This window comes from Rhineura floridana, chromosome 3, assembly GCF_030035675.1.
Source record: "Rhineura floridana isolate rRhiFlo1 chromosome 3, rRhiFlo1.hap2, whole genome shotgun sequence".
NCBI lineage: Eukaryota > Metazoa > Chordata > Lepidosauria > Squamata > Rhineuridae > Rhineura > Rhineura floridana.
Window position 1 is genome coordinate 103225191 of NC_084482.1, and position 24672 is coordinate 103249862.

A 24672-nucleotide genomic window follows, 5' to 3' on the forward strand; every position below is an offset into this window, starting at 1 on the left:
CAATATACACTCACCTGGGAGTAAATCCCATTGGAGCTTACTTCTGAGTAGATTTGTATCGGATTGCAGCCTGAAAGACTTTCTTCCTAATTCCACATACGCGGGGGCTGGTGTTTACTATTCAGGGGTGAAGTAAACCACTCTACACATCCTAAGGGATACTCTTATTATTTATTCGTAGTGCAGAAATACTGTGGTTTAGTTTAATGTTGAAAATAGATTCCAAGATCTTGGTGAATCCGGCTGAAGAAAGAAAAAGTGAACAACGCGCTCAGCATACTTTAAGCACTCCCTCCCTTTACAAAGACCGCAGCTCTTTAACAATAAGCCACGCCTATGACTGCTGGTCTCTCTCCCGGAAGTGCCACGTGTAAGAAGTGCGCTTGCGCGACATCGTCCAGTCCCTTCCGGTGTGAGGAGGGTGAGTGCTTCCCCGCCTTCCCCCTCTGGGCTTGGCGCTAGGGCCGGGCGCGCAGTCACAAGTAGTAGCTCACCAACCCTCCCGCGGTCGCTGCCGCCGCCGACACCACCACTGGCACTATGGCCCAGCCGGGGAGACCTGTGTACAGCAGCCAGAACGGGGCTGGACAAGCGCAACAACAGCCGTACAGTAACGGTGGGTGAGGCCGGGCTGCGTCCGGGTGGGGTCGGAGAGGACCCTGGTGGTGCTGCCTAACGGGATCGAATATGCCCACCTTAGTGGCTAACATTGCCACATGTGTTGTGTCTGAAAGATGCCGGTATCACGGCTCGTGGGTGGATAGGTGGGTGCATTCCAGCGGGGACGAGACGAGAGAGCGCGAGCAGTAAAGATAGGGGGGTGTGTGTAGCAGTGAACGCTAAGTCGGTCTTCTCGTTTGTTGGTTGGGCCTGCTGGAACGGCTCACACGGTGGGCAATTGGCTTTGAGCCCCAGAGAGTTTCTAGTTCTTATCCTTACTGAGACTTTAAGGCCTTGTTTACGTTTTCCGGCTGGATCCTTAATTAGAAATCACTGCTCCTCAAATAGCGAGTGAGTAATAGGGAAGTGCTTTGAGCAGGACTACTATTATTTAGACTGGACTTCGTATCCTGTTTTGGCTTCATGGTAATCTTTGGTATTTTGTGTTAGGAGGCTTGTGGGGGGGTGGGGTGGGGTGGGGTGGGTCGGGTCCCTGGTGGTATGTTTAAATGTGAAAATATTTCTTGCTGGAGTATTTCCAGATCTTAATATAGAAGGAACAGAAAAGATGTTGAGTGGCTGCTCCGTGTGAAGAGGACTGCATGCCATGTGGAAGTAGCTTTATTTTGTGTTCTTCAGCAAAAGATCTAGTGAATCATGATAAAGAGCTGCTGGCGTGAGTGTTTAGATACAAAGTGTAACATAGGATCTTGTTTATCGGGTTGATTGCTTAATTCTTCCACTATGGAACAAAAGTTTAACCCGAGACTGGGTGGAGGACTGTATGAACTATGCCCCTTCACCCACAGGTACACCTGCAGATGTTTCTGGGTGAAACAAAGCAATTGGCAACCTTTATTGTGAAGTTATGTAGCTGGATGGGGCTGATGGAACATCAAGCAGATGAATTCTGGGTTAGACACAACTTTTCTGCTGCTCAGTAAACCGTGGTTTATGAAGCCCTGGCCAACTGTCCTAAAATCATGGTGCCAAATGCTGACATAATGTTGTTATTACTATGTCTTGGCTTATAACACTAGAAAAGCATGCTTCTTGACTGCTTTTCTAAACAGTGTCTGAAATATGTGCAGTTGTTTTACTTTAAAAAACATTTTTTGTTTTGGAATCAAGATGTGGTGTGGCATTAAAATAGCTTCACAAATGCTTTGAGGCCTCAGCCACCGTTTAGAACTTGATTTGTCTATGTGGCAGTAGGAGGATCTTGTTTTTTTCCTGAAATATGGCTCTTATACATAAATAGTTGCGCATTTATACTTTGGTATCTACAGTTAAAATGACTGACTTAAAATATGTTTATTTTCTAAAATTAGAATTTATATGTTTCTTAAGACACTTAGTAATTTTTGGATACATGATTCTGGATTTTGAATGTGACTTATGTTTTGCCAATATAATGAATGGCTTATATATCATAAAACTAGCCCCTTTTCTGAGCAACTTGCACTCTAAATAGAACAATATACAAGCAGATAGTGGATTGCTGGTAAGAAAGTGCTACTGCTAAAATGCACAGTTCTGCATTAATGAATTTAAGAGATTCATGTGGCAGAAAACCAAAGTTTCTAGTTATGCCTGACCAGGGCCTAAGTGAGGCCATTGGAATATGTTGCAGGAGGGGATGTAAAATTAGATGAATGTTATGCTTTCTAAGAATTGGAGAGTTCTTTGCTTGTGGAATTAAGATGTGGCATGTTAAAGAAAGTTTTTTGTGGGGTAAACAAATAAACCCCTTTACACATGAATCAGGCATACAACTGGCCCACACCCTTTGGATGACCATACCTCTACTGGCAGTGCCAGCACCATTGCCCTAGTTATCATGTGAACTGATATTGCTTGATTATAAGAGGATGAGCATGGTTATAGGACTTCCCAAATATTCCAGTTTGTGAGTTTCTGAGCAGTCAAGTACAGCTTATAGCATTTGTATGGCTATTTTAGAGAGTTGCCACGTTGTATATTGGATTTATTTGGTAATTGTTATATATTCGAAAAAGGGTTCTCAATAATTATTTAAAAAGTTAAACTGGTGTGTTCAGATGAAAGTTCTGTAATAGCATAAGTTTCCAAATTGTGCACAATTATAGGGCCTTTATCCTGACATTCCTGGGGGAACTCCATACTCTGGTTCTTTCTGTTGCCTTGAAGGAGGCAACTCAGGACTTGTTGCATAATAATTAATGTGTTCCTAGATATGAGCTAGATATGAGCTTTATCTGTATAGCTGCAGCAAAGCATTGGAACGGGTGCTAGGATTTCACAGTTGGCATAAAGGGGGCATAATGTGATGGCACAGCCACAATCTTGATTTGGTACATTTCAATTATTTGTCGGATTTCACCAAGATTGTCTGTGTTGGGCTTCCATGACACCCTCACCTTGATGTTTAACTTTTGAATTCTTAATATTCTAGCAATCCATTTCATTAGTTTTCATTGGTCTTACTCTTGATACTGTGCATCTCAAGGTGCTGTCCCTTCGGCTTTTCTCATTTATTGCCATGGCCTCTGGGACACATGTCAGCAGAGGGGGAACTCCAGCTTGTGGGCCTAATTAAGCCTGGCATGGATCCCAATTTGGCCTGAGGTCATTCACCACAAACCACAGCTACTTGCCCCACATCTCATGTCATATGTGATGTCAGATGTGCAGCAGGTATGGACGTGGCTGCAGAGCAACAATCTGGAGCTGAGCTCCTGATTGTTTGCAAGCAGAGCTCCCTTTCAGTGCCAGTCAATGGATAGGTGCTGGCAACGAGCCCCACTTGGATTGGCTGTGCTAGGGAGTTCTCCATGCGGAATTCCCTGGTGCAGTGAAAAGGGCTCATTTTCTCCATTTGGAGGGAGAGCGAATTCAAACCACTTTCTCCAAATGGAGCATTGATCCATCTGCAGAGGAAAAAATATTCTCTTTGGAGGAACAAACTACTTAATCTGCAGAGGGGAAAAGGCTTCTTTACTTTAGGGTCTTCCTGTAAATGAACTTCAGAGGGTTCCTATGTAACTGCTGAGCAGCATACCTTCGTAGGTGTGCTCCCTGTCAGTAACCTCATGTCATAACATCAGATGATTGACAAGTGGGTGGTCTCTCACCTGTCAAAATTGCACTGCAAGAGGTGGAACACCAGTTCTTTTTTATTACTGACGTACATCCTAACATGGATCCTGTGTGATTGATTTGTATTTTGTGATTTTGCTGTGTTACAGTATTTTGATTTATTTATTGTATTTATTATACTTTAATTGTATATTTCCTTTGTATGAGGAAGTGTTTTCATTCATTAATGCTTTGTTGTTGTGAGCCACTCTGACCTGAAGTGGTTGTTGGAAAAGTAGCATACAAATCTTAAATAAAATCAGATTGTTAAATCTGCCTATTCACTTATCCTGAGCTGTACAAGGGCATCTGTGCATTGTCCAGAACACCTCTGGCTTGCTCCAGATAGAAGAGTGACAAGTTCTAAAGGAAGGGAGAGCAGAATTTTACTTTGAGCTCCAGCTGTGCCACATACACGTGTGTAATTCCATTTCAGTGTATCCCTGTTCATAGCATCCAAGATAAGTTTGATTCTTCCATAGATAATTTTGTTTACTCATTGTTTGCTATGGCTAGTTCACATATTCAGTGTTATCTGATTACCTTCCAGACTTATATGGATTGCAGTTCCTTACAGTCTTATCCTGGAACATTGCAGGATGTTAGCTGGGGATGGGATGGGGAAGTGAATTCCCAGGTTTACTGATTACATTTAATTCAAGAAATCTGGCTTAAAGAATTGGAAATCAATGAGAGCTCAGTTGCTCATTAGAAAGTATGTGTCATTACTGCTTTTAGAAAAACAGAATGGGTGGATCTGTTGCTGAGTTGTCAATTTGAAACCGAAAACCAAATGTGAACAAGTAGCTTGGACTGCTTATTTTTGGCAGTTAGGATGTACAATATATAGAAAGCACACCTGAAAGCCATTATCATTTAGTATTTGCTTAGATTATACTGGTGAGCAGAACTTTTATTAAGACAAGCTCCTGTGTGCATGTGTGCGGGTGGAGAGAGGGGCCAAGGTCTGTAACCTTCTGCTGGACTTTGGAGGCTGCTGGAAGCTACAAACCTTATTGCTTCTGAATGCAGCCAAAACTCAGCATGGATGAGGGGTTTTCCTAAGCCCTTTTCTTTCTCTAGACTCTGGAGAAGGATGAGGAAAGTTCCTGCCAGAATAAAGACCATGTTTACCAGTGGCAAACTGGTAAGGCATTGTGGACCTCTGATTTCAGTCCTTCTCATGAAAGGAGACGGGCTTGATCCTGCAGCTGCACAAAGATTCAGAGGCCTGTAAACCTCAGTAAAATGTCTCTTAGAGACACTACCTGTCCTCTGAGTGATGGGTAGCCAAAATATCTGCACCCTTGGAGAGACGTTCAGGGAAACTTTCTGGTATACCAGTCTTACTTATCAGTTGTTGCAGTTCTTCACACTGTTGTCTGTTTCACCTGTCCCCCCCCCCTTTTTAAACTAATGGCATCCCAGAGACACATGGTGATGACAGAATGGAAGATGTGCTGCTTAGTTCTCATACTTTGGTAGGTCTTAGCAGACTGTTTTTTTAAAATACAGTTGATTAACTGAAACAGATTGGATTCTGCGAAACATTAATTATGACAAAACCAAAGTTATACTTCCCCAGCTACCATGCATAGTTGTTATCTTGATGCCACAAATTGAACAAATAAGTGTATTTCAAGATACAATTTTCTTTCGCTGGAAACTCAAAAAATGCAAAAGTAAAAGTTAGTATTAGATGCTCTCAAGATATTGGGGTGCCTATAGTGGCAAGCAGATTGCCCTTTCTTAAAAACTCTTGTCCAAATTATATCCTTAGTCTCCTCTTGAGTCAAATTTTGAGAGAATGGTGGGCTTGCTGATCTTGAATTTTCTCAGAATAGTTTGTTTTTTAAGGACTATTCTAGGTACCCCTCTCCCCAAGAGTATTTTATCTGAGGTAAAGCAAGCATACTTTGGGTAGAATTGTGGGGGCATTTGTACCTTTTCAAGTATTGGACTAAATTGCTAAGACTCAAAGTAGCCTCCCAAAAATCTGATGGAATGTACTCAGTCCAGCTCAGCCAGCCAGTTTACATCGTATAATACCAGAATTTTGCAGAGATTATCATACTCATCACGGTTTGAGTTTTTTGCATATGGAGCAGCTTTTTTAATACTGGGATTTAAGTGCATGTTGAGAGATGCATAAAGTGTCTTAGCAGGATGGGGTGGGCATATGGGGTGTTATGGTATGTTTAAGTACAAGCTTGGTGTTGAAAGCTATTTAACTGATATTAACAATTGTGTTGAGAAATGTGTTTATCCTTCTTCCATTCTACAAAATACCCTCTGCAGTTCTAGATTTAAAATATTGGAGCATCCCCTTCAGTTTGCACCTCGGTATCTGTGGCAGGTGAGAGTATTGCACATAACTTGTTTAGTTCTTCCACAACTCTGAGTATCAGGAATAAATTTCTCCTCCAGCTGATTAAAAGCAATTTGGTCAAATCTACAGTGGCGCAGAGTGGTAAGCGGCAGTAACGCAGCCAAAAACTCTGCTCACGGCCGGAGTTCGATTCCAACGGAAGGAGGAAGTCGAATCTCCGGTAAAAGGGGTCAAGGTCCACTCAGCCTTCCATCCATCGTGGTCGGTAAAATGAGTACCCGGCATACGCTGGGGGGTAAAGAAAGGCCGGGGAAAGAACTGGCAATCCCACCCCATATATACGGTCTGCCTAGTAAACGTCGCAAGACGTCACCCTAAGAGTTGGAAACGACTCGCACTACAAGTGCTGGGACACCTTTACCTTTACAGAAAACAAGGCCTTTTATAATGGAAACAACACAGTCTCCACTTCTGGCTTGGCAAAATTCTTTTTGAGGCTGATGTGTTTGATTTGTTACTTGGATTGGTGTAGTGATATTTGATGTGACTCTTCGGTAGTGCTGTAATTTATTCTTTCATCTTATTTGTGGCTGTCTGCTTTGTGTCTTTATTTCATGCTCCCATTGTTTGTAACTCTGTGTACAGCCTGTGGCTGAAACAGATTGACTTGACTGTGGTCTTCTCCCTTGCTGCCTCTTGGCAACTTGGAGCCAAACCAAATATGACACAGGAGACATGTGAAACATCTCCTGGCAGCTCTTGTTTTCACTTTTAAGACAGATGCAGAGGGTTCTAAATGTGATCAAAGCAGTAGTTTGGGATGGCTATCCCCTTTCTGTTTCCCCATTTGTAGATGAGGGCAGAGACATCAGATAAAGTTATTTTTCTCCTTTGGGGAGAAAAATGTTCTTGTTAGGAGGAGGTGTTTTTTAATTAGGAAGAGGCTAAACCCACTAATTAGGAAGGTGCTAAACCTCTTCCCATTGCTGTTGATCTGATCAAATATGGAATCCCCTATGTGTGCATTAAAGTAACAACCAAAACTGTTCTGATATACTCCGTGTCTTCTGCATCACACATAGCTTGGGCACTCCAGTAGTTAACATGGCTTATTCCCTCCCTTCATGTAATCATGTACTATATCATGTGCAGTAATGCTAATACAGCAGCATTCACAGAAGGTGCTTCTGCTTGATTTTGTGCTGTTTCCTTGTGTCCTCTCGAAGCTCCCAACCCCACATCTTAGGCCTTTGCTAAGGGTCCTCTGACCCTCAGGAGAGAATTTTCAGGTTCACAGGAGACTATAGTGAGGAGCGGGGGGGGGGGTTATTCCCTGGTGTGAATTTCTGTTTGTGCAGCCATTGGATACAAACCATGTATTCAGCACCTGCACATCTTTTTTAGTTGATTAATGCAAAAATCTTAACGTATTAGTTCTTATTATGGAATTATTCCCAGCAATGAGCAATGATATTCAGGCAAGGATCATAGTTCAGTGATAGAGTATTTGCTTTGCATGAAGTGTAGGCAATACTTAGCTAGATAGACCTGTGGTCTGACTTGGTATAAGGCAGATTTCTCTGTACCTATATGGTGGCCTTTTAAGTAATTTTGAACTTACTGTGAAGATGATTGGCAAAAGTTGCACATATTTAAAGAGATTATTGCTTTTTCTCCCTGCTTAACTTGTATATTCAGGCAAATTTTGTTTAATTACTGTTCCTGAAATGTTAGGATTTCACAGTGGCAAGTCATTCACTGATTTTTTCCCCCCCCTGCCCAGGTCCTGTGCAAAGCCCATTGATGAATTCACCACACTTATCTGATGGACAGGGATACAATTCTTTGGTCCCAGGCATGTATTCTCAGCAAGTGGCAACAAAAAATCCATTGCATACATCTTCTGGACTCTCTAACTATGGTGTGTCTCAGAACGTTCCACAGTTTAGTAATTATCAGGGACCTGGGCAGACTCTTAATAGACCACCTGTTGGATCTGCTTCTCTGGCAACAGCACAACAAGGACCTGTTGCCCAAATGCCTCCTCCATTGCAGAACTCAGTTGTTGTATCAAGCTCTGCAGGTACCTTTCATTCTGGAGTTAATCTCCCAGCACATTCAAACTGGCAGTATGGGCACGCTCCTTTGAATCAGCCAACAATGGGCTCTCAAGCAAACCATTTTGCTCATGGAGCAGCAACTCGGCCATTGTTGTCATCAACGGTGAATACAAATGCATCAACGAACTATAATTATGTTTCTTCTGCTGGAGGTCCTCCAGTTCAAAACAGCTATACAAAGCCAGGTAAGAAAAGAGATTCTTCCGATATCTTTCTGCAGCTGGAGTAGCAAAGAACCGTGACTATTGCTCATCCCATGTGTCCAGCTTTTAAAATAATGATACACTTACAATGCATTTTGAAAAAGGAATAAAGAAAGGTTCTTATGAATCTTATTGTGCAGTCTGGTCATTCTGTAGATACTGCAAGAACAGCAAAAAGGAAGAGATATCAACTCAGTGTGGAATAGTAATAGTTCCCCAAGGAACCAAGGTAGTACAAATTCTTTTGAACATAATGAGCAACAGTGGCATGTATGCAGTTATATAAATATAGCTTTATTTATAAAGTAGCATAGGAATTTGAAGTATGCAATAAGATCCTATATTCCAAAGTCTTAATAAATATGCAGATATGGTTGAGGAATCAAGAAGAAAAAGTGGCTCAGCTTTCAGTTAACTAAGATTCAAGGATTCCAAATCCCCTGATTCCCCAATAGAAGGCAGTTTGCCTGCATAAATAAACAGTATCTGAAATGGATTAACGAATGAGTACCTTAGGGGGACTTAAGTCACAGCATTTTTAACCTCCAGGGTTTTGGAATTTTTGAATGTTTAATTAGCTATTTGAAAGTTATAGCCACCTTTACCATCTTCATTCCAGCCTGCAGTTCTGTCTTCACGTATGTTCAGATGCACACAGGGTTATCTTGCACAAGTCTCAAATTATTATGCTGCTGATATTTTTCTGTCTTTTAGGGTACAAAATCCTTCCAAGACAGCTTACAAGTAGCAGATATATTAATAAAATCACAGTGTTAAAATAAAACAATTCATCAGGATGCTTCTTACAGGGCAGTTGGTGGTAAAAGGCCCTGTGTGGTGGAAAGGGATGTTCTCAGCACTCTGCCATTGTTCAGTATATTGTTAATGGTTATTTGGGGGGTACGTCTTGAACATGTTGCCATTATGATCCACAGCACATAATTTACTTGACAACATTCAAATGTACCTTTGAGGCTGGGAAAAACTGCTGCAAGGAGCAATGATTAAATGTCTCACTAATCTGCTGCAAAAACACTGGCTAAAGAGGGACTTACGGTTTAGTGTATTTTCAGCTAGTTGGTGGCTAAGCAGTATGCAGCTCAGCTGTGCAGCATGGAAAAATAAGGCATTTGGTGGAGAGAATGGTGCAAAAAGAACAATTGCTCTAGCAATGCTTTTCCAAAGTACACAGGCTTGGAACACAATTCAGATATAAAAATATGCTCTAGCAAATATTTCTAATGCTGCTTTTCCTTAAATGGGAATAAAACTGGGCACCTAACTAACCAGTCACTGGTTGATTATTGATATGCAACTTATATTGGTGATGTGTGCTTGCAGCAGTAAAGTGTATCTTGTAACAGACAGGTAGATACTTCATTGTTGCTCAGCAGAGAAAAGGGTGGATGGGGAGAGCAGTTTTATTTCTGCTACGGTACGGTGTATGTTGTGTCCTGTGGCATAGTGGACAGGACAAATGGATGGGGCTACACCATATGTGGTTCTACCTTCTGCACTTGTATGAAACAAAATGAACAGGGCTAAACCTGGTGGCGTGGGTAACCCAATACATTTCACAGCATTCACACCAAGCTAATTAGCATCAAAACTGTAATTGGGCTCCCACAACCTGACCCAGCAATGTTGTATGGCATGATTGCATCATGAATGATGCATTATATTATCCTTTTCTATTCTGCCTGATGAAGACTTACGTTAACTCTGCACATGTGCATATTCCTGCACCAATCTAGGCTGGGTCATTGACATTTTACAGACCCCTTCGATTAATATGCAGGTGGCATTGAAAAAAGGGGGGCAGGATAAGTTTGGCTTTAAACTTTACTAAGGCCACTTGTAATATCTCTCATGTAGAAGAAAATACTTTTATTAAACCCTCATGGTCCTGTACAAAAATAAAATTCTTCAGCAGTGATGTTGCCTTTATACTGTGGTGATTCTTACAGGTTTTGTTCCTCTGCCAGGTAGTCAGCTAACATACTCGCCAGTTAGACCTCCAATAGGAACTGCTCCAATTGGAAGTCAAGCCTCTATATGGCCCTTGGCTCCGCCAGCGGCTCCCCCAGCAAGCATTACATCCCAAGCTTTACAAAATTCATCAACTACACAAGAAGGTAAAGGATTAATCATGTGTTAAGGAAATGTGAATTTGTTTTGTGTTACTGCTAAAGGATTAGTAGGGTAATTGTGTGGGTCTGTTTAACGGCAAAAAACAAGTCTTGTTGCACCATAATAAGCTTATAAAGGCAAGTGTATATACACAGAGGAATACAGTAGAGCCCCACTCATACGGCGGCTTACGTTCCGGACCCCCGCTGTAAAGCGAAAACTGCTGTAAAGTAGAACCCATTGAATAGAATGGCGCGCAATGCCCGAAAACCGCTGTAAAAGCGGAACAAGCACCGTATGAGTGGGGCTTTAGTCTAATTGAGACCGCTGTATTAGCGAATCGCTGTAAAGCAGGGCCCTGCTGTAGAGGGGGAGAAATAAAAGGTGGAATTAAAATTTTAAAAGTACACTCCAACAATTCAATTAGAACTTGAATCAGTTTTCCCCAACCTGATGCCCTCTAGATATTGTTGACCTGCAGGTGAGTAGTTGGGACTGTAGTTAACAACATTTGGTGGTACCAGGTTGGGGAAGATTGACGTAAATGTATGCAGAATGAGCACAGTGACCATTCACAACAGCAGGTAATAGGTGACAGCCAACATAGCTAAGTAAATTAACACCTGGAGTGGAACAGGAAATCATTGTCTCTATTCAGACCCAAATGAATAGAATCAGGCTTCATTATTCTGATTCAGCTACTGGAGGATCTTTGAAACTTATCTAGAAAATGACCACTTTCCAGTTAACTAATGAGGGCCTTGGGAGACTGAATTTTTTGCTACTGGTATCCTAATGTTATTTCCTATGTCAATCAGGAGCAACACACACACATATTCTGCAGACTTCAATCCAGTCACAGGTGTACTTCCCAGATTCTGTTTTAATGCAGGCCATTGAACCTCACACACCTACTTACTGATGCTTCATTCCATGAGGTGTACAGTGCCATGAAAAAGTATTTGCCCCTGTCTGATTTTCTGTGTTGTTGCATATTTTTGGCACTGAATATTGTCAGATCTTTCTTGAACCAAAACCTAATATTAGAGAAAAGGGAAGCTGAGTGAACAGACAACACAAAATGTTGATACTTATTTCATTTATTTATTAAAGTTAGGCAACACCCAATGCCCCGTGTGAAAAAGTAAGTGCCCCCCTATTAACTCAACCCAATGAAAGAGATTATTAGGGCCAGAAGTCGGAATATCTTGGTAAACAATCAGGCCTTCTTTGGGCCAGCCTGGCCCAATATAAATCTGACTAAGTTTGGCCCTTGCCATCAGATTGAAGTTGCCAGCACACAGGTTCCAAAGCCATATCATGCCACGATCAAAATAAATTCCTGAACACCTCTGGAAAACAGTTGTTGATGCATATCAGTCTGGAAAGGGTTACAAAGCCATTTCTAAGGCTCTGGGGCTCCACCAAACCACAGCCATATTGACCAAAAGGAGAAGGTTTGGAACAGTAGTGAATCTTCCCAGGAGTGGCCATCCTGCCAAAATCCCTCCAAGACCAAGGCATAAAATCATCCAGGAAGTCACGAAGGACCCCAGAACAACATCCAGGGATCTGCAGGCCTCTCTCACCACAACCAAGGTCAGTGTTCATGACTCCACCATCAGAAAGACTGTACAAACATGGGATTCATGGCAGAGTAGCAAGGTGGAAACCACTGCTTACTAAGAAGAACATGAATGCTTGTCTAGAGTTTGCCAGAAAGCACCTGGATGATCCTCAAGAGTTCTGGAACAATGTTCTATGGACAGATGAGTCAAAGATGGAACTTTTTGGGTGACATGGGCCCCGTTATATCTGGCAAAAACCAAACACTGCATTCCACATGAAGAACCTCATACCAACAGTCAAGCGTGGTGGCAGAGTCATGGTTTGGGGATGCTTGCTGCATCAGCACCTGGACGACTTGCCATCATTGAAGGAACCATGAATTCTGCTTTGTCTTGGAAAATTCTACAGGCGAATGTCAGACCAAATGTCCATCAGCTGAAGCTGAAGCGCAGCTAGGTCATGCAGCAAGACAATGATCTGAAACACACAAGCAAGTCTGCACCAGAATGGTTGAAGAACAAGAAATTTAAAGTTTTGGAATGGCCTAGTCAAAGTCCAGAGCTAAACCCCATTGATAGGTTGTGGCAGGACCTGAAAGGAGCAGTACATGCTCGAAAACCCACAAATGTCACTGAGTTAAAGCAGTTCTGCATGGAGGAGTGGGCCAAAATTCCACCATAGCGCTGTGAGAGACAGATCAGGAACTACAGGAAGCGTTCGTTTGCAGTCATTGCTACTAAAGGTGGCATAACCAGGTTTTGAGTCTAAGGGGGCAAATACTTTTTCGCATGGGGGCATTGGATGTTGCTTAATTTTCTTTAATAAATACATGAAATAAGTATCAAAATTTTGTGTTGCTTGTTCACTCAGGCTCCCTTTTCTCTAATATTAGGTTTTGGTTCAAGATCTGACAACATTCAGTGCCAAAAATATGCAACAATGCAGAAAATCAGACAGTGCAAATACTTTTTCACGGCACTGAATATTTTCCTTATAGTCATTAGGACTGAGTTGGCATGGTAGCTTTCAAAATGCTCCTTCATACATATTTCAAATGTTTCAATTTTAATGGAATAGTGAGTGTATTGTCAGATTAAAAATTGTTTTTAAACCAGCAATATCTTTAATTCTGAACTGGTCTTTTGTTGTTTAAAAAGTATAATAGCTTGCAACAGTAGGAAGACTAGAGGGGAGCTAGACATTGGGTTAGATCCAGAGAAGTGCAAGCAGAGTTCCACATGCAGTGGGGCTTCCTTGTCCCCTGAAGGATCTGCTCTTGTGGGTAAGGGAACCTTTCCAAATGGCATTGGAGAAAGGTTTTGGCAGAAATCAGGGTTTGGGTGTCTTGTATTTACTTTTAACATTGTCCACAACCGTGCTCTACCCTCTTTCAGTTCTTGTTATATCTTTAATGTTATAACTTGAATATTGTGCCTGATGCATTACAATAATCTTGTGTGGAAGGAAATTAGGAGGCAGTCTGAAAACCTAAATAGTTACTAGGGAGCTATTGAGTGCAGTAGGACTTAATTCTGAGTTATCATTCACAAGATTGTATTGATTTGTTACAAACTTGAAGTGGTAGTATTTGTCCATAACTTTTAATTCATTCTTATTCTTCTAAAATAAGAAATGCTCATCTGGTTCAAGCATTACATTTGTAATATATTAAGCCAGTCTGATCAAAGGGATATGGCAGGTAGAAAAGACCATCTTTTGTCTTCAGAATAGGCCGGAATAATGAAATCTTGGCTGCGTGTGTTCAAATATTTTTAAGCAGCTTTGTTTCTCGTAACTAGCCATCTCTTACCATCTGACTTAAACTCTGTGTTGTTTAAAAAGTGCCAAAACCCACCTACACTGGATTTGTAGGATTATTATTAATGTTACGTCTGCCCTCCTATGGGACAGAGGCCAAGGGGTATCCACCAATTTTATCAGGGTATGTATTTCTGTATAAACATGTTTCTCTGCCAAAAAAAACAAGTTTGGACAGAGTCTTTGAAAGGTGACCTTCACCACCAAGTAACTTCTCTCATCATTAAGGATGCTACAGAAAGCTGGCTTGATGAATTATAGATATTGCACTGTTTGATTTGGGAGAATTGTCATGTAGGGCAACTGAAGAATTATTTTCAAGACTGAGAAAATCTGTCCATAACGGGAATTATTTTGTAGCAATGCTTTGTATTCTGGGCACAGGATCAGTATGCAAAACATTAATTTCCTATATCATACAAAATTGTTTTTAATGGTGAACTGCCAATAAGGAAGAACCACGCAACTACTGGATTTAAGCCTTTGCTTTTAACAGATGACTTTCTTAGCAGGTGATGTTGCATCCACTGCCAGTGATGGATTGTTGGTCCAGAACAATTACGATACAATAGAAGGAGGTGGCTTCTTGGGTAAGACATTCTTTCTTCAATTTTGAAACAAAGCCCTATGAGGAGAGACTGAAAGAACTGGGCATGTTTAGCCTGGAGAAGAGAAGACTGAGGGGAGATAAGATAGCACTCTTCAAGTACATGAAAGGTTGTCACACAGGGGAGGGCCGTGATCTCTTCTCGCTCATCTCAGAGTGCAGGACACGGAATAATGGGCTCAAGTTTCAGGAAGCCAGATTTCGACTGAACATCAGGAAAAACTTCCTAACTGTTAGAGCCATACGACAGTGGAACCAATTACCTAGAGAGGTAGTGGACTCTCCGACACTGGAGGCATTTAAGAGGCAGCTGGACAGCCATCTGTTGGGAATGCTTTGATTTGGATTCCTGCATTGAGTAGGGGGTTAGACTTGATGGCCTTATAGGCCCCCTCCCAACTCTGCTATTCTGTGATTCTATGATCTTATTGCCACTTCGTGATAGTGGCTTCAGTAAAATGCCTGTTCCATTGCTTAAACGTAAATATATGGGGAGTTAACTGTTTCACAGATATTCTGAGCCAAAGCACACTTGCCTATTCAGTATCCCTGCCATGCTGTGACAGATGAGCCTTTGGGTAAAAAACTTTAAAACGTTCTGGAGCAAGAGGCTGAAGTCTGGTTAGCTTGGAATCTGTGGCCAGATGTTGCTGGACTAAAACCCTCCATCATCTCTTACCACTGGCCTTTCTTGCTGGGACTGATGGAAATTGTAGTCCAGCAACATCTCCCTGTTACTGAGTTAGAGTTTCTAAAAATGTTTAAAGCACCATGAATACTGGTGGTGCTATAAATAAAAAAATTAAGGATTGCAACCAAGTTCTACTTTCATAGGACTGGTATACTAATATTATTTCTTGCTTTTTAATAAATACATTCTTCTTTTAGCAAGTGCACACACCGCTTCTGCCCCTCAGAATCCTAAGACGAATAGACATGTTGGGAGTGCTTATCCCACTCTACCACTAGGCTACCAGAATGCATCTCCATCTGGAGGACCAAGAATGCAGTATCCAGGTGGACCACAACAGTTCCCTCAGGTAAACCTTTTAAGAATCTTACTAATATGTTGGCTTAACTATGTAAGCTGTCTTGGGAGTTCATTAACTTTTGGCCTTCTTTGAGCACTATTTGGTGGAAAGGATACTAATGCATTTCTATAAAGGGTTTGTTGACTTTGTAGTCAATCTTCCATGGTCCATGGAGCTCGAATGAATCCAATATCTGTCCTGACTGATGACATGGTTTTGAAAGACATTTGAGTATATTCTTTACAACTTCTTGATTAGCAGTGTTACTTTCAGGATATCTTGCTGTAACAAATTCCATGTTTATTAGCGATGAACTATCATCTGTCAGCTGCAGTTGCAGCTGTTGGTCAGTGCTTCAGCACCATGAGTAAGTGGCTCTTGAGGGGGACAGACGGTTGTTTGAGGCCAACTTGACACAAGTTGTAAGACTAGGAGGAGATGGAGGAGGTATAGCAAGAATTTGTTTCTGTGAGAGTTGTAAGGGATGAGTGTAAGGATGTAATATGGTAGGGAGCTTAAAAATAAGACATAGAAGCTTGGAGATGCATGACAGGAAGTTGTGAAAGAGGGATGATTGTGTCCATAGTGACAGAATGATGAGCCTAGCTGGAGCATTCTGGATAAATGAGAGGAGAAATTCAGCAAAGAGGAGGTTGTAGTAGTCTACCAAAATGATAATTAGACTGCATAAAAATAGCATTGGGTGTGGAGAACAAAGGCTTGCTCTTGGTCAAATTGAAAATGAAGCCATTGTAAATGCTGATAGCTGCTTGGCTGAGTGAGGACTCAAGACTGTTGTCAAGTCTGTGAAATGGGGAAGATGATAACTTCAGTGCAAATGACTGCTGACCTGTTTGCTATACAAAGTCTTGTGAGTGTAGTAGATAAGAGTTGGTTTTGGCTGTGTAAGGCAGAGTTCAAATTGCTGCTGAGTTGCAAAGCTTGCAAAGTGACCTTTGGATAGCCTGTCTCATAGTGGCTCTGCAAATCAAATTTTAAGCATATATTGTAACTTTCCTGAGCCATTACTGAGTCCATACTGTCCCATATTTGGAACTATAAACATTCCAAAGAGTAGGGCCTCTAAGGAATTTTGTCTCTGCCCAACTGAACCTCAGAGCATGCTAATTATTAAAAAACATGGGTGATGTGCAAGTCTTACTCATTGAAGATCCATTGAAGTTAATAGACACGACTAACTTAGGTTCATTTAATTTCAATGGCTCTACTCTGAGTAGGACATAGTTGAACACATCCCTATGTTGTGTATGGTGAGTTAATTTTTTTCTTGAAGTACCCTTTTGCTGTACGGTACATGTAAATGAAGCATTAAGGTATCTTGATGAAAAGGCATGCCTGTATGCTTAAATGATAAAAGTATATTGCTAACCGTAATATAACAAATTGAACAGTTCAAGGGTAATAGAGGCATTTGTTTCCAAATTATATAGACAGCAGCACAACAATGATTTGTATCTCTGGAAGGAGTCGGGTATAAATTACTAGCCACTTCCTTAGCACCAGCCAAACATAGCATTGAAGGGAAGAGGTTGCATTAGAGGGACATGAGTGAAAATGAGCAGAGTAAATGGCTTGTACCATTGGCTGACTAAAAAATTTGATTTATCTTAGTCCTTTTTTATGAAGAAGAATACTGCTTTTCATTCCTTTTCCATTTTTCAACAGCCTTTGCAGAGTGTTGCACTTAATTTGGCCTTCTCTGTTTTCACCAAGGTCTGCACTGTTGTGTCATAAAACTGGGGCTGGGCAAAGGTCCCCCTTTGTCATGGCCTTCTTCTGAATACAGGTGGTGGTAGGGAGAAATGAGATAACGTGGTGATGGATGAGGCGCCGAAAAGTTATTTGACTTGTAGTAGGGATGTGCATGTAGTACTTCTGTTTCCAAGGTGGTCTTAGGGCTTCTCCTCTCACCCTGAAGTTTACATTGTCAAGATGTGCGCTCAGCAACAGGCCATCTGCTTTGAAATAGGGTCACAAATGTTTCTGGAAAGGATACTATGTAGTGACATAGCATCATTACCAGCGACAATGTATGGGGGAAATATGTCTGGTTCCCCCGCCCCCCATTATGTCCTTGATGGTGATGCCATATCACCATGTAGCATCCTTCTCAGGGACATTAGTGGTTCCATTTCAAAGTACATGGCAGCCGGCTTGCGGCTGAGCAGCTTGGCTTTTTAAATTTGCAGGGCGAGGAGAGGGGGAAGCCCTCAAACCAGCTTGTAAAAAACAGTCAGTACTATCCTATACCCCTCCTGAAAATCCATCCCCCCCAGTTTAGGGAAGTGTTTTTGTCCCCTCCCATCCCAGAAAGCAGACACTAAGCTGAGTGGAACATTTGGCTCAGCACATCATAAAACTGTATTATTATTGTTGTTGTTATTGTTATTGTTGTTATTATTATTATTGATTTATATCCCACCCTTCCTCCCAGCAGGAGCCCAGGACGGCAAACAAAAGCACTAAAAACATTAAAACATCATAAAAACTAACTTTAAAATACATTAAAACAAAACATTTAAAAATGTTACTTAAAAAAAGCTATGAAAACATCTTTTATGATTAAATACATTTTTTAAAAGAAAGTTTAAGAACATACTAAAAAGCAATTCCAACACAGATGCAGACTGGGATAGGTCTCAATCTAAAAGGCTTGTTGAAAGAGGAAAGTCTTCAATAGGCACCGAAAAGATAACAGAGATGACGCCTGTCTAATATTTAAGGGGAAGGAATTCCACAGAGTAGGTGCTGCCACACTAAAGGTCCATTTCCCATGTTGTGCGGAACGAACCTCCTGATAAGATGGTATCTGCGGGAGTCCCTCACCTGCAGAGTGCAGTGATCGACTGGGTATATAAGGGGTAAGATGGTCTTTCAGGTATCCTGGTCCCAAGCTGTATGTATATGACAGTACCAGTTCATTTAAATGTCATGTAAGATTCAAGAGAATATATGGAAGCACTGACCACAGTAGATACCTTTGACACCATCCATAACACTCTGCGTAAAGGTATGAAGCATATTTTAACAGCAGTTGACAAATGAAGTTGATGTTGAATAAGACAGTCTTAGCAGAAATAATAATGCTACCTAATGCTTTTTGCTAGCACAGACATAATGGAGTGCATGGGACTCAAATATTGGAAGTTTTGTATTCTTTCCCTGGAGTGGATTCCACCATCCCACCCTTACTGTGATTCTGTGACATATTCTACAGATGGATTTAAAGCCAATAAGATTGATTATTACTTTGAAAAAAATACATAATTCATTCATATTTCACCATTGTTTCCTACATTCTTTTCTAATAACCGATAATCAAACATTGGTATAACAACATCATAAAGGAGTAATGACTGAAATGAAAATTCTTCTGAGTACAAACATAAATGATACCTTTTATGTCTAGGTTAACTCTTGGTGCAAACAGCATGTCAGGCAAATTCAAACACTGGTCAATATACTCTAGTACAAGTGGCCTATGTACATACATAGTATTTATTCAACGAGACCCTCCCTATGATTGGATTCTGGATGCTAACCTTTCAATTTTGTTTTCATTAGCCGTGCTTAGGAACAAATCCCTTAGCTGCATCTATGGGTGGACTGAGTCTTCAACCAGAAGGATTAAGACCCATCAACCTTCTTCAAGAGAGAAATATTCTCCCTGCAACCCCCTTGCAGCCACCCATTCCCAACTTGCATGAAGATATCCAGAAGCTCAACTGTAATCCAGAGTAAGACTAATTTAGGATTTATTTATTTGTTGGGGAGGGGGGTGTCTTCTTAATTCCATGTGTCTTGAAAGTACTTGTGGGCTTGTTTCTTTTTTAAAAAGGCATTGGGCTGTATCCAACACTGCAACTCAGCTGGCACAAGGGGCTTCTCTGCATGCAGCTGAGCTTCTTTTTCCTCGCCTGTTCCCTCCAGCACCCTACATGCATGGTCTCAGTTTCCAAGAACCAGGAAACAATGACAAAATCCTGTGACAAATACGCGGCTGGCCAGCTGACACCCCCCATGTGCCAACAGAAGTGGACCCCCACTGCAGTTCTCATTTGACTCAGTGAAGGTCTGATCTACTGATTATACATTTGCCACTTGGTTAATGCTCCACATCGTAGCTATAATGTGTAAAGAGGTGTGCCCTGTGAATTGCTGCCTCTAAATGGAGTGTCTGCATCTGTACTTTTCAGTCCCTGGTCTGCGTAGTGTGTCCAGTGGTGCACAAACTGTACCATGGAGTACTTCTCAGTAGCTCCTCCAGCCGCAGGAGGCAGTGCACAGGACAGAAATGAAGTGGCGCTACTCAGACAAGGTGTCACTGGCCCTGCGTTAGTCCTCGGTTCACTTAAACTATAGGGAGTCAGCTGTGAAGGAGTGAAAAGCTTCAGTGAAAACTTTTCTTGCAGTGGCTTTGTGGTGGGTTGTTTTTCACTTCAGAAGCATGAAAGAATGTCTTCCTTAAATATGCACTGATGAGTCTATAGCTTTTGTGATTCCGCAGCTCAAGGCTTTCCAAACTTTTGTTCCTTACTTGATGAAGATACTTATTTTAAAGATTTTTTTCTCTAGTGTGCTATAATAGAGAATGATAAAAGTAAATATGAAAAAATCTAAAGAAAATATTAAATTGATTTTTCTTTTAATGGGTAAGGTACATAGAAGGTTCTTTTGACAGTAATAATAATAGTAGTGTCTATTCCTATAACAAGTCAGACAAAACAGGCTAGTTGCCTGCTAATTGGTATCAAAAAGCTGCTGCCAGGCAGTCTGGCAAAGGTGAGTCACTCCATGTAACTGTGGCAAACAGTTTTTCTAACTTCTTGAAAGATGTTCAAGAAGCTAGACTGCGAACCTACCCCCTGGCCAATACCATGGGGCTAGAGTACAGTGCTGACTGCAGCACTGCATCACAGCCGCAGTACTTGCACTGGCTAAGGCAGAAGATTGAAGGAGGGGGAGAGAAGATGCCCCTTATCAGTGCCAGCATGGTTTCCCCAAAGATGGGCTCCCCTGATGGCAGAGGCCAGCAGGGCCATGGAGGGCAGGACACCTCTACTTTATCTAATACTCCTCTGGCATGATAGATCAGGAGTTTGCCAGTTGTGATTGTTTATGCTTAATGCGCACAAGCTGTGCTGCATGGCTTTTACATGGTAAATGTAATGTGTTGATTGGCCCTTTAACTATGCTGGAAGGAAGTAGCTGTTCAATTGACCTTGTGTCTGTCTGTTGTTGAGGGCTTGTCAAAAATTTAGTACAAGAGATTAGCCTGAGATTGTTTTTCAAGTAGACTTTGTAGTAAAGAGAGCAATACAACCTACCTACTTTACAGTGTCCCTGTGGTTTTCTTCTGGGGTACTATAAGCTCTATTTGGTTTTGCATTTGTTAGTAGTTGTCATATAGTATAAAACCAAATCTGAGTTTATTACTTGACTGAAACATTACGCAAGAGAGGGATATAAGGCAAACTATATCTATCCAGATCAGGAAGGAGCGATGCATGCAATTAATAGTGACCTTCAACCTTTGTCCCTCATGTAGGTTGTTCCGATGTACCTTGACAAACATTCCTCAAACTCAGGCCTTACTGAACAAAGCCAAACTTCCTTTGGGGCTGATGCTTCATCCTTTCAAAGACCTATCGGTATGATATACTATGTGAAGCTTTGAATATTGAGGTGTTGGCTTTCAAAATAAGGCAACTCCCTCAGTGACCGCATTCAGATTTTCCTCCAAACAATATCTGGAGCACTGCAAGTGAGAACTATGCATGTACATCTCCTCTCCCCCCCCCCCCCGTTTCTCCTCTCGCGCACAGAGCTTAATTTGTTTGGGCAATCCCTACAAATAAGAATTTGCAAATCAGGATTCATCTTCTTTTCGCAATATCACTCAAAGCCACAGCTTGCTAGTTTGGATATCATTGCAATCTGTGGTTTGATTCAAAACAGGAAGTAAGGAATTAGGCTTTATGTGCAGGGCAAACTAGTAGTGTGCTCCCAATTCACCAAATCATTGTTTTCAAAGATCATGAGTGCAGCCAATGTAAATGCTTCTTAGCCTTGCCCTAGAAAAATAACATTTCCTACAAGATGACATTTCAGAGGTCCACTTGCAAGGAGCTTCCTTAATTGAGAACTTCCTGCTTTTAAACATCATATATATTTGTGATAGTAACTTTGTGGATTGTTCAAGATATACTGAAGCCTTCAAAATCTATATGGTGTCGTGTTTACTGGGCACTGTAGCTGCTAATTTTGAAACCAAAGAAGGTGCACCTTCAAAATCTGCCTTTCTCTTATTTTAACCTGCTATGAAGGTTGCTATTTGCAAATAAGTAGATGGTTTCTAGGCTGGGGAATAACTACTTGATCCTAGTGGGAAATAATTGTGGCATCAGTTGTTATAATTGTAGACAGCTATTCTACCTGATTTTCCTATAATGGGTTCCCTTTTTATGTAAATGTACACTTCAATGTGACCTTGGAGTATATGTTACTTACAGGATAAGCATATGCTGTCAAGTGGGTTAGTGGCCAAATCCAAACAGCACTTTCTGTTGAAAGTTCGTTAGTGGTGGGTGTGTTGTGAATATACAGAGGGTTATATCCAGCAAAGTCATCACATGAGTGGAACTGCTTTTGCTTGCCCAGTGGAACTTGCCTCTCCCTCCTGCAGTCCTCCAAATCTTACGGACTTCTGATTGGCCACTGGGAGAATAAGATGCTGGACTAGATGGGCCACTGGCCGGATCCAGCAGGTTGTTCTTATGTTCTTCTCTGCTCTGGGAGTTCTCTAACCCTTTGCAGGAGATGGATGTATGTGCACACTGGAATGCAGAGGGAGCACAAGTTCTTTGAGACGAGCAACCTTGTGCCATTGGATGAAATCCCAAGTATTTTTTTTGCTTCCATTTCACTGTGACAATGAACTTTTCTTTGTGCATTAGTTGCCACCTAAGATGAAATTTTCTTGCTAATCTTGTCTGTGCTGATTCAACGTAGTAATATGGTGGTGCCCAGGCTTGCAAAGCTATTCCATCTCCCAGGTTATAGTTTATTTTCAAGCATGTCCCAGTGTCAAACAAAAACACTGGGCTGAAGTTAGAGTAGTTGTTAACACATATGTGGAAGCCAACCTTCAAGTACTGCACATGCTAGTGTTTAGATCATCATGCCATATCTGTCCATATCTGAGCCAAATTATCCAAGATGGGTAATGCATTCTCATCATATGACTTATAAAGGCATTCCTCTTTTCCAGCAATTGCCTGTGGTAACCTCCAGTACAATTGTGAGATGTCGTAGCTGTAGGACGTATATCAATCCTTTTGTCAGCTTTCTTGACCAAAGGAGATGGAAATGCAACTTATGTTACAGAGTGAATGATGGTGAGTTTTATTTGTACGATGAGCATAAATCCACTAAAAATATCACCTGAACTGATATCAGAGACCTGCTATAGATTAATAAGCTAGTTGATTCCGTTGGGGCATAATTGTGATAGCAATTTCCAGCTGTTTCAAGGTTCTAGAGCTTACAAATATGACAAGTTATGAGGATAAATTTTATGTGAACAACCTTTGAGAATGCTACTCTTAGAATGGTTATATCTACGGTATGTAATCCCTAGAATGCTTGTACCATCCAGTAAAGTACAAAAATTTTGTCCCCTCTTGCAGTTCCTGAAGAATTTATGTACAATCCTGTGACAAGAGTTTATGGAGAACCTCATAAAAGACCTGAAGTTCAAAATGCCACAATTGAGTTTATGGCTCCTTCTGAATATATGGTGAGGTTCACTCCCCAAGATGTCTGTTGCTCTGATATCCCAATAAAAAAGCATTCAGTAGAATGAAGACCATATTCAGTTACTCCCCTTTCCTTCCCTGTATTTGGCACTGGTCTCTGGCTTATGATTTGTCATTCTCTTATGTAAAATGCCTAGTTTGTATCGGTGCTCTAGGAATAATGGGTTGGATCCACAGTTAGGTATGTGTAATGGGGCTCACAGAAGACTTCCCCGGCTACTCTTTCCCATGGTACTTCCCCAAGCCCCCTAAAATGTTTCGCTTAGAGTCAGGAGGATCCTGCTGGATGGGTGGATTGTGGTGCAGGAAGTGGGGAGGATCTCTGATAATTGGGCAGAGGCAACTTTAAGTGGCAGTTCTGCTTGGGAGAGTTTCGTCTATTTGGAGCCCTGTTCATGGAAGATGCTTCTGTTTGGGGGGATTCCTCTTTCCCCCTGCACCACCACCCACTCCATACAGGCGCCACATGCGGGAGGGAGGATGGCGACAGTGAGGTCAGCTTCTGCCAGATTCATTAAGTCTTAACTATGTATCCAACCCAATAAATACAATAATAGTAATTCATTTGAGACCAGAAAAATTGGTGGGTATAATTCTGGGCCACAATTCAGAGAACCCTGTTTGTTGAATGGAAGGGCTTGCACATAGTTGGTTGGAACTTCTAATTTCTTTTAAGTGCAGCTGCCTGTGCTGTACTGAAAATAGTCTTTGAAGTTTTCCAAATTTCAAAAACAGATTATTGAGTGGCATGAAGATTTACTGTAAGAATTACAAAAAGTGAATGAGTCAGCTTTACGCGTAGAAGAAATCTTGCACTGTGGCTCCCATTTCAGGAGTTGAGTCATCATGCTTTTGTGTGTGTATGTATGATCCTCTTGTCCCTCATACACACAGGGTTACTGTGTTGTGCAGGAGAGTTTCTCCTTAGTCCCAAAATATCAAAACCCTGCTCCATAGTAACTTGAATCAGGGCTTTCCGTGTCACTGCCCCTGTTCTGTGGAACAGCATCCCTGTTGAGATACAACACCGCCCACTATCTGTACTTTCAGGAAACAGTTAAGACATTTTTATTTCAACAAGCTTTTCAATCTGGAGGAGTAGGCCTCTGCCATGTGTTTAAAAACAATACAAAAGGAACACCTATCTTGGCTTTTGTGTACTGTTTTTAAAACTCTTTTAAGCTGTTTTAGGATATGTTTGTAAATCTTGAGAAACATGTAAAAGGATAAAACCTAAATCAATGTATTTG

At 41.4% G+C, this 24672-nt stretch overlaps 1 protein-coding gene across 5 annotated transcripts in view; it reads left to right on the forward strand.

Moving 5' to 3' along the window:
- Positions 1–321: 321 nt before the first annotated feature.
- The window catches only part of SEC24A (SEC24 homolog A, COPII coat complex component), a 40299-nt gene continuing 15948 nt past the window's right edge, over positions 322–24672 (forward strand). Inside the window, exons 1-9 of one of the 5 annotated variants that reach the window (XM_061617137.1) lie at positions 322–421; positions 7890–8411; positions 10397–10564; positions 14456–14536; positions 15442–15593; positions 19170–19342; positions 21154–21256; positions 22876–23002; positions 23294–23403. In XM_061617137.1, the coding sequence (XP_061473121.1) occupies positions 337–421; positions 7890–8411; positions 10397–10564; positions 14456–14536; positions 15442–15593; positions 19170–19342; positions 21154–21256; positions 22876–23002; positions 23294–23403 (1521 nt within the window). In that variant the 5' untranslated portion in view covers positions 322–336. Of the gene's footprint in view, positions 617–7889; positions 8412–10396; positions 10565–14455; positions 14537–15441; positions 15594–19169; positions 19343–21153; positions 21257–22875; positions 23003–23293; positions 23404–24672 lie in introns of all 5 variants that reach the window. The other 4 variants (XM_061617138.1, XM_061617141.1, XM_061617139.1 and 1 more) reach the window with 4 other exon arrangements.